Raw genomic sequence first — 16,795 nt, 5'->3', positions numbered from 1 at the left:
TGCCACCGTGCCCCCTAAGAAGACGGACTTCCCACAGCACGTGAATGCACAAGTTGCGTTACCTATGACGACAGCATGTTGGTGTGTGCACATAGTCCATAGAGAATGCATTGCCGTGTCTGCGGCTGCCCACCTGCTGCCGAAAGTGAAAGTCAATATGAGAGCGGTCCGTGTGAGTTTCAACCAGACTAAATTCTCACTAAATGTAGGACTTTACAGATTGGGTACTCTACAGAACATGACTTGACACTGCGGCTGATTAGACAGCCCTGCAGGATGGACAAACTGTCTAGAACAGTAGTTCCCAACCTTTTCCGACTCAAGGCGCACTTGAAAATAGCAAAAATGTTCACGGCCCACATCCGACCGTAAACCGAACGCAGTCCAAATAATGCCTTCCTCAGAGCACTTTTTATTTCAACAATAAAAGGAGCTGTCCCATCAGCACCACGCAGAAATATGAAACTAAAAGTGAGAGGCTGTCTGCAATAGGCTAATTCATGAATGATTTATTACAAATGAAATAACTATCATTCAACAATGGATGAGTGCATTCTCATGCATATAGAAAAAAACACAAAGATCGTAATGTTCTGCAAATGATTTGGCGGCCCACTTGCAATACCTTCGTGGCCCACCAGCGGGCCCCGGCCCACAGGTTGGGGAATGGCTGGTCTAGAAAATGCAGGTAGTAGTATGGCATGTTCATTCACAATCATTTAACTAAGCCTTGCTATTCCAATAAAAATGGCTTGTTGAACAAACTTCAGGATGTAATATTAACAGAGTATGTATTTGCATGCCTATTTTTGTAGGTCCTTAGTTCAATTCAGTTATATTTGTTTTTGCATGCATGTCTGGTCCATTTTCTGTGACATTTCTATTCACTTTTCCAATAACATTTGTCAAAGAGTTAACAAATGTTCCATAAATACAGTCTGTATTACACCCTGATTGCAATAGGGCTCTGAGGCGGGGTTTGCAGAGATCCTCCAATCAGGCTAGAGCTGCCATTCCTTTAACCAATCAGCTGGAAGGAGCGCCATTTCACTTCCTCATTCATGTAATATTAGGAGTCGACAGGAGTGGCTACGCAACAAAAACTCCACATGCAATATTGATGGCTTGTGTCTAAACATGGAGAGGGCGCTACTAAACACACACGCAGGCACTCGCACACTCACACATCTGCTCCATGACTTCATCATCAGGTTTGCTATCTGCGGAGCAGATGCAGACGCCTGCCAGGCAATTAGTAGCCTGGGATGATTTGCTTTGGGCCTTCTATCGAGGGAGCAGCTGGCTCCATCCGGCTTGGAAGACGGCGACAAAATGTGTGAACAAGAGCATCGAAAATTCACACTCTCTCTTCACGTGTGTGTGTGTGTGTGTGTGTGTGTGTTTTGTGAGCGGGTGAGCCACTTTCCCTGCACCTATCATGTTTCCAGAGAAGAAGAAAAGGGAGAAAAAAGGAACACTGTAAAAAATGCCTTGCACTGACATCCCCCTCCCTTATCATTCACTTGGAAGTACAAAGCGCACTCACTCAAGCTGACATACTGTAGGAGTAAAACTGTTGCACATTTTTTCTCTCTCTCACTGCCTAACGTCAAAGAGCCTCTGAACGCAACTTTGTGTTCTTTATTTACATCCAGCGATTGTAAAACAAACATGATTTATTCGGTTCACTGATATAAGGCTATTCGGTGTGTCAGACGTTCTTCTTCAAATATCTCCACTATTCATACCAGGCCATATCATGGTAACATCATGGTAACATCTGACTGAACCAGTGCCAATGCGTTTTACAAGGTCTTCATCAGAGCATCTATGATATGATCATATGATACAGTATGCCCTGATGAAATCTGTATAGTTGAAAAACCATTGGCGTATACAACAAACTCTTTTTCAGCGAACTAATTTTTCAACAAACTTTTTCAGCGAATAAGTGTGCCTTGGAGTTTTTTTTGGCGGAGGATCGGCCATGCGAGCCACTAGAGATTAACTATTCCTTTCTATTGCTTACAAATTCTGTTCAATTTTGACTTAAATTCAATATCACTAGAAACATTTGGCATGCCATTCATAAAATAAAATAAACTAATACAAGGCTGAATATGTGTCCTTTGGAATATGGTGTCTTGGAAGGAGTTACATTGTGTACTATAAAAACAGTGCAGCGTTGTATACACAGTAGCCAGCCACCTGGGGCTACTCAGGGTAATCTGGTAGCTCTCTAGCTGGGGTGAGGGAAACGAAGAGATAGTGAGTGAGAGGGTTAAGAGAGACAGACAGAGTACGGCTGGGAGGGTAGGAAAGATACAGACAGAGAAGCAGCAAGGTACTCATCAGCTGGCAGAGATTTGCAGAGGCATGGACACTGTTGTGTGCCGGTGAGGAGATCAATGTGGCGTCGTCACACAGGCTCAGATCAAAGAGGTCTCTACCAGGCCCCTGCTCTTTTCTCCAGTCAATATAAAGCAGGGGAGAGCTCTTCAGGAACCACAGATAATTCTGGATGTTTTCAGGAGATAAAGAAAACGCAGAAGTGGGGGCGGGGGGATCCTGTTAGCCTCTGAAGCTGCTGGTTTTCCTCCGTTGGAGAACTGATGGTATCCTCTGTACCCGCATAACCTCATAAATCAGGTCCTTTTATTTACATTTAAATGCATACATACCCTGACTATCTGGGATTTTTTTTTTTTTTTTTTTTTTAACAAAAGTAGAGTTCACCATGGCTCCAAAAGTTGCTCACAGCTTTGTATTCTCTCTGGCACCGTAAGATTGGGATCATGTGCATGTTTTTTACTATGCGCAAAAAATATAAATAAATAAATAAATAAATAAATAAATAACATAAAATAAACAAACAAAACTATATATTTGGAGTGGTTACTGAGGTCTGTGTGCATACACCACAGAAAAAAGACAGACACACACACACACACACACACACACACACACACACACACACACACACACACACACACACACACACACACACAGAGGCACACACTGTTAAGGTGAACTCTGAACCTTCAGAGCTATGACTAATAAATACCTTCCAAAATCAACTGCCAAAGGAGAATGAGTTAATTAAATCCATTCCAACTTTTTAACTTGTAAAGAATATGGAACAGAACATGGTTTCTCAAGAATATATGGTTGATGCATGGGTCAGAATAGATTCATAATGTCTTTGAAAGCCATTCTTACTGTCGCTATATATTTCATGAAGCTGCAGTTAGCGTGTCCTTCATAATATTTGGACACTTGCACTCCACGTAGTGTCCATTAATCTCTCTGGACCTTTGTGCTTGATAATAAACAGTCGCAGTGAAATCAAACACCAAGACATTCTCTTCTCATTTATTTCTCTGGCTTTCTGTCTTTTTCGATGGCTGAAATTCCAAGGCTACATTAGGATGGCTATTCCTTCACTTGGGTATGATGCACAGGGAAGGAATGTCAAATCTCAACAGTTTAGCATTTCTTCAAACTTCACAATAAATCAAATAGCTGCTAGGTCGACTTTAGATTGTGTTGCCACAGCCTTTCTCTGTCCAGTTCTGGGAAACATACCAGAATGGAAGTTGCGTAAAAGCTCACAGCAAATGTTTTTATTATGTTAACTTATGAAATCCAAATCTCATGGCACACGCTTCTCAATAATGTCTCCCCTTGAATTGTTGTTCTATATAGGGATGACAGTGCTCTGAAGGTGACAGTGTAAAACTCTCCACTGTGACCAGTGGCTCTTCTAGGTGGCAAAGCCCTTGCTAATTCAAGGTTATTGCAATTGGTGCAAACTATTCTCCCACTATTTAAAATGTAGAACATAATGTATGTGCTGCAATCCACTGCGACCTAGATCAAACAAATACGCTGTTTGTGATCCCAAGTAAAGCAGCAAAGAGGTGTGTAAACCCATGCATTTTACCTGATAGGCAGGAGGTTATTTGTTCTCATTGACTTGAGCTCAGACATCCAGCAGGTTCACAGCTCCTTCCAGACTGAACTAAATGGTTAAATTCTGAAAACTTAATCATAAGGCACCTTCCACTCCCCAAAGCCTCATCACCACTTGAGGAAAAAGGCTACATGATGAAGTCCAGAAGATGTGCCGTTGCAGGGGGGGGGGGGGGGGGGGGCTCATTCAGCTTCGCCTTTTCTGACATTTTTTACGGCTTATTTTAGAATCCTTTGCACAGTTGGCTATATCATTTCAGTAAATAATAGCGGCAACATATTGCTGAATCAATATTCTGCATCATGCTTTTGTAGCAAGAAGAAAAACTTTGTTCAGAAGTTTTATGTGTTCATACTAAATATAAAAGTTAAGATTTTCTTTCAATAAACCTTAAGATGCCATCTATTGTTGTGTTGTTTTGTCTCCTTTGAAATTATATTAATATGCAGTCTATTAAGCATAATATGTCTGTGCAGGCTGCTTATTACAGTATAGGCCATGTCGTCTGTCATCAACATTTCACACAAAACTTGTTTTCAATATTACAACTTTGCTATTTGGATTCAGTAATGCTCTCTGAGTATTACTGTAATATGTAAATACATAGATTACGGGAACTTGGACTATAGGCTACTGGGAAAAAAATCGTCCATAATTCAATTCCTATAAAATGGAGGGGACCCGGGCTAGAGCTGGCACGAAAGAGTGCACGTGAAAAACGCACAGAATGTCCAATTAATAACTATCTGTAGCCCATTTAACGTCAAGCCCAAATGACCGCGACCTCATTAACTCGAGGGGGGGGGGGGGGGAGGGGGCACGGGGTTGGAGGGTCGCACAGATAGGCTATTCGCAAAAATAAATAAATCAAAAATGTATAAAAACAAATAATTGCATGCATTTCCCACCGCATGCTTTAGGCTAAATGTGTGTGAATATAGGCGTATGTCTACTGCAGCCCCTTGTCTCCGGAGCAAGTGATGGCTTCTTAAAGTCCTCCAACATGAAGTCCAGGGTGACAGGGGACTCCAATTACAACCTCAGAGAGACCCCGACTTTAATTATTCAGGATGGACAAGGTCCACCACGGCGATAAACCGATGGGCGCATTAACGCTCGACTGCATGAGAGAAACCGCGGAGACCATTTTATTCAATTAAAAAAAACATAGAAAACGTTTAATCAAATGAAATTGATTCGTCAGTTTAAAATGTTAATCAAGTGGCCTCAAACCGTCTCACGATTATAGTCTTGGTCAATATCTATTCGAGCTTTATTTCGCTGCAGGTGCACTACGCCTTCGCACTTTAAATGTAGGCCTAAACGAATTATAATTGCGAAAAACCCAACAGCATAAAAGATTCCCCGATCGTTAAGAGATGGGCCTACAATTTCATATGGATATCACGTAAATGCTATCACTAGGCAACTTAACAGCCCAGAATAAAAAAAGAAATTGAAACTGATCCCGAAGAGGATTATTTAAAACATAAACAGGTGTTTGTGTTCTCTAGTTTACATTTTATTCAGTAATTGGTCTCATGAGACATGCTATAGCCTGCCATTGCATTCAGTGTCACGATATTTCATTTTTGGTGCTTACAAAGCAAAAAATAATAATAATAATCCAAAGGCCAAAAAATATGGGCTACGATTTCAAGTTAGCCCAAAAAACACTACAATTGTTTGAGAATAAATGTGGGTACGATAATTAGGCTATATGAAACATAAAGGCAATGCAATACGAAGAGCCTAAATAAAACATCGTCAATGAAATAGGCTACTGCAATTTCTATACCTTCAGGAAAACACGAAGAAACATTCTGTTGTTAAGAAAGAGACAGACGTATCATGCAGGTCTAAAGTTAAAAGCTGTCACAGACCCCAGTCCCATGTGTGTGCCCACTCTCAATTTCCCAATCCTCGTTACGCACAGGGCGAAATTGCAGGCAAAGAAAAACTATTGTCTTGCGGGGGCAAAATAGTCTTTACTTCTAACCCTGGACACTGACTGCAGTCTGCATAAAGAGGTTTATCTTTCCCTGTGTGGACCTGGGAGCAGCAGGCAGCTCCGTGCCGTGCGCCCAGATGCTGGAGAGGAGAGGCGGACTGGATGCCTCTGCAGGACGGTCTGTCTGCGGCTGCTCTGATTGGTTGTCCGCACTGACAGCTCTGCACATGATTGCATGAGGAGAAGCCCGACCCCTTTCACTCTTGCTAAGGGAGCCATTCATAAACTACACAAGTCCAGCTCACACAGCTGAGTGTGGAGGAAAGTGAGCGGGCGACAGAGGACAGAATAACAGTTTCCGTGCGCCAGGAGAGATGAGTGGTCACAGACGGTGTTTGAGCCTTTAGCGTCTGCTGCCCAGGACACGCGGATGGTACCCGGTAACCTGAATCTGAATCTGCTTAGCCGTGCTGGAAGTGCATTTGAGTTGGACTGCTATTTAGCCTATTACGTTGCATCCCTATCCGTTTCCTCCTCCTTTACACTGACGTCCATCCGCTGTAAAGCAAAGGAGAGGGAAAAAAATAAAAACTTTCATTTTTACTGCACGGGGAAGCTTTCTGCCTCTGGCTTTACCGGTAAGCATTGGATCCGTCAACCTACTGCGACTCTCCGGTGTACAACCCGGACGTCTGTCCAAACATGATTGCGACGCAGGCAAAGCTGGTTTATCAGCTCAACAAATATTACAACGAGAGATGCCAAACTCGCAAAGCGGCCATTGCGAAGACCATCAGGGAGGTTTGTAAAGTGGTGTCGGATGTCCTGAAGGAGGTGGAAGTGCAGGAGCCCCGTTTTATCAGCTCCCTCAGTGAGATAGAGGCGCGCTATGAGGGCATGGAGGTCATCGCCCCGAACGAGTTTGAGGTGGTGCTGTACCTCAACCAAATGGGGGTGTTCAACTTTGTGGACGACGGCTCCTTGCCCGGCTGCGCGGTGCTGAAGCTGAGTGACGGCCGTAAGAGGAGCATGTCGCTGTGGGTCGAGTTCATCACCGCCTCGGGCTACCTATCAGCCAGGAAGATCCGCTCCAGGTTTCAGACTCTGGTGGCGCAGGCCGTGGATAAATGCAGCTACCGCGACGTGGTTAAAATGGTAGCGGACACCAGCGAGGTCAGACTACGGATCAGGGAGAGGTATGTGGTGCAGATCACCCCCGCCTTCAAGTGCACTGGGATTTGGCCTAGGAGCGCGGCGCAGTGGCCCATGCCCCACATCCCCTGGCCGGGTCCGAACCGGGTAGCCGAAGTCAAAGCCGAGGGCTTCAACCTCCTCTCCAAAGAATGCTACTCGTTGACGGGGAAGCAAAGCTCGGCAGAGAGCGACGCCTGGGTGTTGCAGTTCAGCGAGGCCGAGAACAGGCTGCTGATGGCCGGCTGTAGGAAGAAGTGTCTGTCCGTCCTGAAGACGCTGCGGGACCGTCACCTGGAGCTGCCGGGCCAGCCGCTCAACAACTACCACATGAAGACCCTGCTGCTGTACGAGTGCGAGAAGCACCCCAGAGAGACCGACTGGGACGAGTCTTGCCTGGGTGACCGACTCAATGGCATCCTACTGCAGCTCATCTCCTGTCTGCAGTGTCGCAGATGTCCCCATTACTTCTTGCCAAACTTGGACTTGTTTCAGGGGAAGCCTCACTCAGCCCTGGAGGCTGCAGCCAAGCAGACGTGGAGACTAGCGAGGGAAATCCTCACCAATGCTAAAAGTTTGGACAAATTATAAATTTGACTGTCGAAGTGTCGAGAGAGTGCGAGACATTTGGGATAACACTTCAAAGAGGGAGGAAAAGGTGATTCTCCAACTGATTCTCCAAGCAATGTGAAGAAGAAAAAATACTAACAAAATAATGAAGCGAGCAAACTTCGAGAAAACCTTTTTACAATATGGAGCAATTGGGCCATTGCCAGAGAGAAAGTAAAGGTACATTTTCAGCTAAATGTAATAACTTTTAGTTGTCTTGTTTTAAATGTTTTCACAAAGTGAAGAAACTTTTATTTAAATATATGCACAAAATCGTTAAGTGAAAGAATAAAGTGTAGCGTGCCAAGTTCAAATTTTTCATTATGTGACTTAAAATGAAATGTTAATAAAACGTTGCAAATTAAATTACAACTTGGCCTTGTGTTTTGACATGTTGTGACAGCTGAGACGACAGGCAATATCTTGCATTTCATTTTGTAATTGTTTGATGAAGAAAACCATTAAATTATTCAAGTCAGTGAGAAAAAACATGATCTGAGTGGTCAACATTATAAAAGGGAAAAATAATGGAACTCGCAGAGGTTATTTTTACAGAGGCTCAACAAGATTTTCGCATGAATGGAAATCAAGCCATGCCATCATGGGCCTAGGAGAGAAAACCCAAGTCAGCCACGATGCTGGCTGGCATTGATTGCCTTCTCTTGCAAGCAAAACAAGAGGGCCTAACAAAAACCATGAACCTCAATATCATTAATCCACTTGTTTTAGTATGACCTAATATATAATTCAATTCAAATATAATTTTATAGAGTATTCCCATATACAATTGTAGCCTATAGCCTATATCTATTTTAATCTAAATACGGTATAACTTCATGGAGTGATGTTGTGAGAAGACCGGTGAACAAACACAACCACCTGTAGGTCATAGTGTGCTATAGGCTAGCACGTTGACTATATAACTATAACTAACGTGCAGTTTATTAATTTTATTCCAAACGATATTTGTTTGTTTTGCTCTCAGTTTTGTTGTCATAAATTACATTGGCTCAGTGAGTGAAATAACAAGCTGCAGACGTGTTGACAGTACTAATAGGGTTGATCAGAGCTCAGCAAGGCCTCATGCATTTGGTTAGTTTAAGTTGTCTCCTACGTATTTGGTCGTTCATTTAGGCAAAATAATGGGTTGAATTTATTATTCATGTTAAACAATAATCAGCATTGTCTAGTTATGAATGTGTTTTGAAATCATATGAAATATCCCTTATGTACTAATTAAATAAACAACTAAATACATAAATAAAAGTACAACATACAATCTATAGGGACTGTCAGCTTTACGTTAAATCAAAAATATTGGAGAAAATATATATACAGAAGAAAATTTCTCAGGTTAAAAAAATATATAGCCTAATAAAAAAACATGTATAACAACCATAGCTACAGACTGACAAGACTAAAGCTCATCTTCGCTATAGGATTATTATCACATATTGAGAAAGCAGCTGCTTATTTAAAAATAAATAAATAAAAATAAAAACATTTAAAATATCTGTCCATGTTCCAAAGCCGGTTTAATGGCATTTACCAGGGTTATATTATAGGAAGCACGAAGCAGAGGGTGGCTTACAAGTGACAATTTGAGGCGTGATCAATGAAGCTCAAGTCCCATGCGCCTGTGTCTTACCTTTGGATCGATGGTCTTGAAGCCGGGCTCTTCTTCATCCACCTCGAAGTAGAGCTCGGAGGCGGTGATGGACAGCGTGCCTCGCACCACCGCGGCCGGAGCGACCAGCTGTGCGCCGGTGCTCAAGTTTACTGGGCCTGCAGACCAACACACACACGCCGAGGAGAGGACACGCACGGCCGGTCAGACAACACGCACTGTGCTGCCTGTCTCATCTCTTCATATGCGACAAATAGGCTACAGTATGCAGTGTTAAAAGAAAAAAAAACGGTAAACATAAAACTCAACAATTGAGGGGAAAGCCCCGACTTTGATGGCTCTCTGCTGCAAAGAGCACAGAAAAAAAGTGTGTAGGCTATAGAAAAGAAAAGAAAAAACATTACGGGCCTATAATCGCAGACACGGTTAATTGACGAGGGGGGAGTTTGCTGAGTGGGTGAGGAACGCAAAAAGACAAATGAAGATAACACGTGTTTATTTTTTATGCACAAATTAATGGCTGTAAATCAAGGGGCATTATTAAAATGGCAGATATGGCTATCCGGCTATTAATGCACACACTTGTCGATTAGTGCGGGCTATCCGATAAGGCTAATATAAGAAAATGGGAAAAGGGGGGGGGGGGTTGTGGACCTTTTGGTCTTTTGCCCTCTAACAAAATACGTTAACACTCCCACTAAAATAAAACGTCAAAAGTGGGAACCTTTGAGGCAGATCTGTCAGAAAATAGAATCGACTGTCCATCAGAATGCATTGATTGCGGGCTGGGTGAAGCTCTGTTTAATCTCTCATCAATCTTAATTTATGCCAGTATGACAATGAGAGCCGTGCTCTGGGGAGCTGTGGGTGTGCGCTCTGCCCGGCTCTGCAGCATATGCACGGGCTTTGTATCTGCAGATGTGCGCTGGAGACAAGGAGGCTCGCAGCCCGGCTTGATTTCCCTCAGCACCCGCTCATGCAAACGGATGGAATAAGCAGATAGATTCATTTCTCGGCCCGTCGTCCTCCCGAGGATTAACATGTTATCCGTGGGGTGAAATAACATTTTTTTCATTCACTCAAACACATTCAATTACACTTGAATCAGACAGCTGCTTGAAATAGGAGAAAGGTGAGGTTCCTGTCGAGCGGGGGAACCATGCTCGACAATTTCTCTCGCACGTCACTTTATTAGTCAGGATTCAACGTTTAATCCTATTGTCAATTGCGTTATTTTAATATGGCTCTGCCGCTCTGAGGCCCTTTTGCAGCTTAGTGAGCGTGCTGTCACTGAAAGAAAAAAAATGCGGATTAGGCTATAGTGCAATCCGATTAGCGGACTATGATATTTAATTAGGGTCATTTAAATGACAGAGACGTGAACAGCAATAAGGCAAATCAGGATCAACCGACCAGAAGTTGGATCAAACTGAAGAGCGGGCCTGCATGTTGGATCGGGCGGATTGACTTTGCAGGGAAGTTTTTCAGCCAATGGGTTTAGGCTATAGCGTCTATGCAGCTTTTCTTGAATCGGCTAATGATGCAGGCTGGTGCAGAATAAAAAAATATTGTATTTTGTGCTTTGCTTCAGGCCTATACAGCCTGTGAAGCAGAGCAGTGCTGAATATGTTTTCACCGCCCTCTCCCATCAAGTGCATATATGCAAAGCTATAAAGCACCATTGGGGCCATAATGAAAAAGACTTGTGATGGGCAGTATGAAGGTGATCCCCCTCAGAAGGCTGCTTCTCCCTGCACATCAAAAGCCCTCATCACGTCCCATTCATGCAGGTCAAAGAACCAAATGTATACATTTTATACAGAAATCACAGTAAAAGGTCACATGGGAAAGATTACAGGAAATAAAATTAAATAGCCGCAAGGTCCCTTCACTAAAATCAATGTTCAGTAAGAGTGCTATAGTGAAAAGAGTGTGGAGGAGCAACAGAGGTGATAAGAATCTTTACCTGTTAAGTTCTCCAGCTCCTTCTCCTCAACAGATGACAGTGTGTCATCGTCTCCGTCCAACAACGTCTCACTCTCAGAGTTTTGATTTCCCAGAGCTTGACTTCTGATTGACTGCTTGCCTTTGAGAATATCCTCCTCAGAAGCTGGAGGGGGGAATGGTATTTTTTATTTTATTTTACCCAAAACAAATTAGAGACACACGATCATCTTTTCTTTTACTGAAAATAAAGACTCGACTGAGATTTCTGTTCACCACAGAAACAACACATTTCAGCAGATTGATCGCATCTGATAACCAATGCAAACCGTAATACACAGAATACACAACCCTTGAGATGTTAACACAGTTTTAAAGACAGAAGAGGCAGTTGTGACATTGTTACAATTTGGATTAGTCTACAGATAAGCCTTTGGGCTGTTTCATGATCTTTGTGGGTTTTCACTGTCTCTACATTTCTGGTCACTGTTAAATAATAAAACACAAATGCTATGGAACCTTAAAATGAGCTATACAACTTTTCAGTGCTTTGGTTCAGGCTATAGCTTTTTACCTATAGAGGTGAAGTGGTAAAGGTAAACTATGACTTTCAACTGGTGATCATCACAAACAACAAAAAAAATGTATTCTTTTAGAAAAATATTAATTTACCTATTCTCATAAAACTTGTGTCAAATTGAGACTACTAAGTATGATATATGAATTTAGATCTTTAAGGTTGTTTTTTAGGCTTCAAAAGGAAACCCGATTTTAAGTGCATGGGTTTACCCTTCCTATAATAACTTGCAAAGTTGATCAACAGCGATGCTTGAGAATCTTGATTGCAAACACACAGCCAACTCTCACTTTGCATTATGCCCTTAAACACACATCAAAACAAATGGCATTTCACCCCAAGATTAGCCAAACACATATGAACAAAGTGAGCTGCACACTGCCCATTTTGATTCCAACTGAGCATGATTTGAGGTTCCAAATGGATTAGAAGAAAAATGTAATCTGCAAACATTTACAGAGCCCTGCATTCCCCAGTGGTGCATGGTAAATATCCACACACACAAGTACACAGTGCAACGTGAGGACTGACAAGTATCCCCTCTTTCTAAACACAATTGGCAATACACCAAGTCATTCTGCAGCCTCGCATGTGTGTTTTCTAATGCAGCATTCTGGTCAAAGCAACACAGATTTTATGCATCAAGTCACAGAACACAGAATTGGTGGATTTTTCAGATTTTTTTTTCCCCTCCCTCGTCGTCACCTGAGGGGAGATCAGTTGCATTTAAAAATGCACAGCCGCATCATGTGGCTGTGTACTTTGAAATTGTTAGAACAGCGGAGGCTGAAAAATCTCTTGTCATGGAAATATGCAGCTCGCTGATATTTAGAATGGTCTTCCTGTAATTAAGCCTCCCTGGAGAATTCTTTAGTTAGCAGCACTGAAATTACTACCAGCTCCCCTAATACGTACCACATGCCATTGTATTCACACCAAGCAAGTGGACAGGGGACTTGTCAGATGAGCTTAAAAAACAGAGATGTATTTGAACTTCTGTGCATTCCATTGTAAACATGCTCGGCAACTCTCACCTCACAATTCAGCCACTGCTATGAACCCTTAGAATATACAGGATCTGATGCTACTGCTAACATATGAACCCTTACCAAATAGGCAGGGTCTGATGCTACTGCTAACATATGAACCCTTACCAAATAGGCAGGGTCTGATGCTATTATACCTGGTGGTGGGCCCAAAACCCTGCTACTTCTGTTACCCCAAACATAATTTATTAATGGCTTCTCAGGATAATATACACTGAATTAACTAGAACACAAGTGATCAAATGGTTTGACCGAGATTTATTAGACATAGCAGGAAAAGCTATTCTAACTAGATTTACGCCATATCACCGCACACAGATTAAACAAATGTGCAGAAGCCATGGCTACATTGTAATGTTTCACTTGTTTTGTTCCTCATGCGTAAATATTCCAATACTTTATTCTGGGGGTGCCCTGTGTGCAGTGTGTGCTGTGTGTGCTGTGTGCAGTGTGTGCTGTGTGTGCTGTGTGTGTGTGTGTGTGTGTGTGTGTGTGTGTGTGTGTTGGGAGGGGGATATGTGAAACTTGCATGCCCATGAAATGGCTGTGCAGCTTTAGCGACACAAGGTTTCAACTTACTCTAAGTGTGTGAGGTGGGAAATAAAGAATTATTTCTAATATTGATATTTCTAATAATAACACCAGTAAAGATCGCAAGTGTAAAACGGTGTTTTGAATTACATATATTCAAAACCGTGACAAACACCTCACTTTTTAAACTTTAGGCTATCATTTAAGTATACATTCAAGAATTGTAATACAAAATGCCAACAATGAACAATCTCTCCAATGAGCAGGTATGTCACATTAACAAAATATCCATCGAGGCACTTCAACCTCATCACTCATCACACAAGAGGCAGCAATGTGCATAAATCCCAGCCAGGTTACACTTTTTCAAGACCTCGTTTCCTTACTGAGAGGTTCAACTATACCTGCTTATACAACTCAAGGCATGCACGGTCACAGCAATTAAATTGTCAGAATTAACAAATTTGTTTTTAACAAGACCGTAGCCAGGAGTGTGGTCATGAGGCGAGTATTGATTACCAGAACAGAGACATTAGTCTTCAGGTATTTACTCTGCCACCTCTGGTACACGGGCCCCGGACCAGACCAAATCAATCCCCAGAAAAGATGGCTCTTTCCAGCCATAAATACATAACAGCCTACTCAACCCTACTTCAACCGCACGCTCTCCAGTGAAAGTCATCTTGGCTGGGTATGAATGATCACGGTTGTCCATATCCTAAATAGAGAAATGCACCTTTTTCTCCGTGTTTAATGGAGAAGAGATATAGGTTTATCGAAACATTTCCTGCTCTTAAAAAGGGGAAACCGTTACGGGCTCAAGGATTTATTTTCTGTACATAATTTATTTAATTCAAGACAGTCCTGCAGATTTCATAAGCGTGAGTGAGATTTGAAAACAAAGTGCTACCACAAGTAGCTGGAAAACAGGGTAAATTCAGGCTTGATCATATACTAAATATTTTCTTAGAGAGTGAGACTGCATTTTGCTTCTCCACCTGATGAAAATAATGACAGCCAGATACGACCTTTGAACTCTGTTTGAAAACTCAGCCCCGCATTCTCGTCTTGAGCCGCACTTCCGCAACAAATGTCGGGTCGACTAAAACAAGACGAAAGGTTACATCAGAAAATGGACGCCGTCAGGCTTCAATGTCAAAGAGTTATTTTAATGATATATTCCCATACTTCAGCCATGCAGGCAGCACGCTCTCTCTCTTTCTCTTGAGGTAGCATACCCTTGCCACTACTGGCTGGTGGCTATTTTTACACAGACCTGACTTTGAAACCAAATATCGTTTGGAGGAATTTGTCCTCCCCCCGGTGATGAATATACGCAGTATACACGCTGAAATGGTTTAGAATAAAAATAAAATAGCATGTAGAATATTTGAACGACAAATTCCGGCAGCAAAAGAGACATTTCTTTCCTTCGGCTAATAGAACTCAATAAAGAAGTACAAGTGATATAATGTGGCTTCTCTCTGTTGAACGAGCGCTGGACGGCAAAGCAGGGAGGCAGGGAGGATTTCAGATGGAGACCAGGTACAACTCTGAGGCTTGCTGCAGCTGCTCTCTGCCTCCACACCGCAGCCATTACTGCACAGTCTCCCAGGATCCTGCGGGATCCCCAACACTTATTGCTTTTAGATCACATTCTTATTGACTCCTGTCACGCCGGCCATTTGTCTCTGGGAATGTCGTCACATTTAGGGGGACTTTTGCAGGTGACATATTGAAGACATTTTTGGCGCCGAAACGAACCGTTATGGAGGAGAGTATAATTGATTGAGCCGGTCTGACTGTGATTGCAAACCCTTGTGTGCGCTGGAATGGCAGGATACTGTCTTAGCAGAAATGAGGGATTACAGCCACTCTACGAGAGAGAAGTGACTCGTAATGCGAACGCAGGAGCATGTGTCATTTAGATATAGTGGCTAAAGTGACTGTTGGGAACGTCGCGTTGTTCTCGGTCAAACTTTATTGGAAATCTGCACCTGTCCTTCAGGACAAGTGCGCAGAAACAATGGCGCAAGGGGAGCATTGATTGGACTAATTCCAATGCTAAAGGTAATCAATGCGGTTGGTTTTAATGACAACTCTCTATTCTGGGTAATAGAAGAGTATTGATGAAGTTGTTCTAAACCGCATTCGATTTTCATCTGTGAGAGGCTCCAAGTACAATGTGAAGTCATTCTTCAACGGCAATGTTTTGTAAATTATAAATGGTCTTTCCCATAATATTAAACATGCAAAACATATGACTTGGATCATCAACATCATCATCTGTTTAGAGTCTTCTTTGAGTATACACCTTAATTTTGACCATAAAGGTAAATCTTTTAACCTTTTACATAGTGAAAAAGAACGTGTTGTAGACATAATATGACAGTATTTGCAAATCAAATAACCAAGAAAAAAAGGGACAAACTCAAAAGAAACTCCCAATATGACACTTCATTCAAATGCAAGACTGGCAAACAAGGTAAAATAGAAAAGGAGAAGTTTGAATGTTACTTACCATTAATATCAGCCACTGCCACGCAACAAGAGAAAAGAATAAACACAAATTCACATTTCATGCACGTGAAACGTCACACCTACTCAGAGTTCAAACAAGAATTTCAGAGTCAAGGCAGAAATGCTTTCAGAGTAAACGCAGAGATGCTAACACTCTTTGCATAATGGGAGGCGAGGAAGCCAATTACCTGTGTGAAATTCAAATGAGGGTGCTATTTTATTGTGTCTTGTGGTACAATAAATCTTTTATTGCAATGGTAGAACTAATTTTTATTGCCTTGGTGCTACCACCAAGCGAGCGAGGCAGGCGGCACATACAACAGGCAGGACGGTCGGGGGTGCGGGGACTGACCGTGTTCGGCCGCGGCTTTGAGCGTAGCCTCCGAGTGAGCGGATCCGAAGGGGTTCCTGACGAAGCGGCGTCGGCGCCTTAAATCGTCCTCCCAGTAGTCCAGGCGCCAGAACTCCCTCGGCCGGCTGCAGCGAGACAGAGGTAGCACATGTGTTAGCAATTACCAGCCAGCATGGTATAGCAGCCCAGCATTAGCACTCGGTCCCACCGAGCGTACATAAAGCCAGCATTGTTTTTGCTGTGTGTGTGTGTGTGTGTGTGTGTGCATGTGTTTTATACTCTCAGAACCTTGCTTTGAAAACTCTCACTTGTACACAAGCTTAAACCCCCAAATAACTGTATCCCATGTCCTTGACAGTATCTCCTTCTCAGAGACTAAAGTGTTGTGCCCAAGATAATTTTTTGCTATTTTTGCCGCCTCTCTCTTTCTGTGAAGGTGCATTGAGTACATCACAGTGGAACGGGCAAATGACA

General features: G+C 42.6%; 2 protein-coding genes across 2 annotated transcripts in view; one reads left to right on the top strand and one right to left on the bottom strand.

Annotated features, from left to right (window-relative positions):
* Positions 1 to 16,795, bottom strand: part of lrba (LPS-responsive vesicle trafficking, beach and anchor containing) — a 283,347-nt gene that overhangs the window by 106,812 nt on the left and 159,740 nt on the right. The window contains 4 exon segments of the mRNA XM_083655531.1: positions 9,373 to 9,509; positions 11,318 to 11,461; positions 15,971 to 15,985; positions 16,322 to 16,446. Of these exon segments, the coding sequence (XP_083511657.1) occupies positions 9,373 to 9,509; positions 11,318 to 11,461; positions 15,971 to 15,985; positions 16,322 to 16,446 (421 nt within the window).
* mab21l2 (mab-21-like 2) lies at positions 6,275 to 8,080 on the top strand. Its single transcript, XM_083655530.1, has one exon. The coding sequence runs from the start codon at positions 6,627 to 6,629 to the stop codon at positions 7,704 to 7,706; it is 1,080 nt and encodes a 359-aa protein (XP_083511656.1). The 5' UTR covers positions 6,275 to 6,626; the 3' UTR covers positions 7,707 to 8,080.

Source organism: Poromitra crassiceps (genome assembly GCF_964638095.1).
Source record: "Poromitra crassiceps genome assembly, chromosome: 19".
In the NCBI taxonomy this organism is placed as follows: domain Eukaryota; kingdom Metazoa; phylum Chordata; class Actinopteri; order Beryciformes; family Melamphaidae; genus Poromitra; species Poromitra crassiceps.
The sequence above is the reverse complement of the archived record's forward strand: the minus strand, read 5'-3'. Positions and strand labels throughout refer to the sequence as shown.

Coding starts and splice junctions, on each gene's coding strand:
- mab21l2 (XM_083655530.1), top strand. CDS start 6,627: ATGATTGCGACGCAGGCAAAGCTGGTTTATCAGCTCAACAAATATTAC.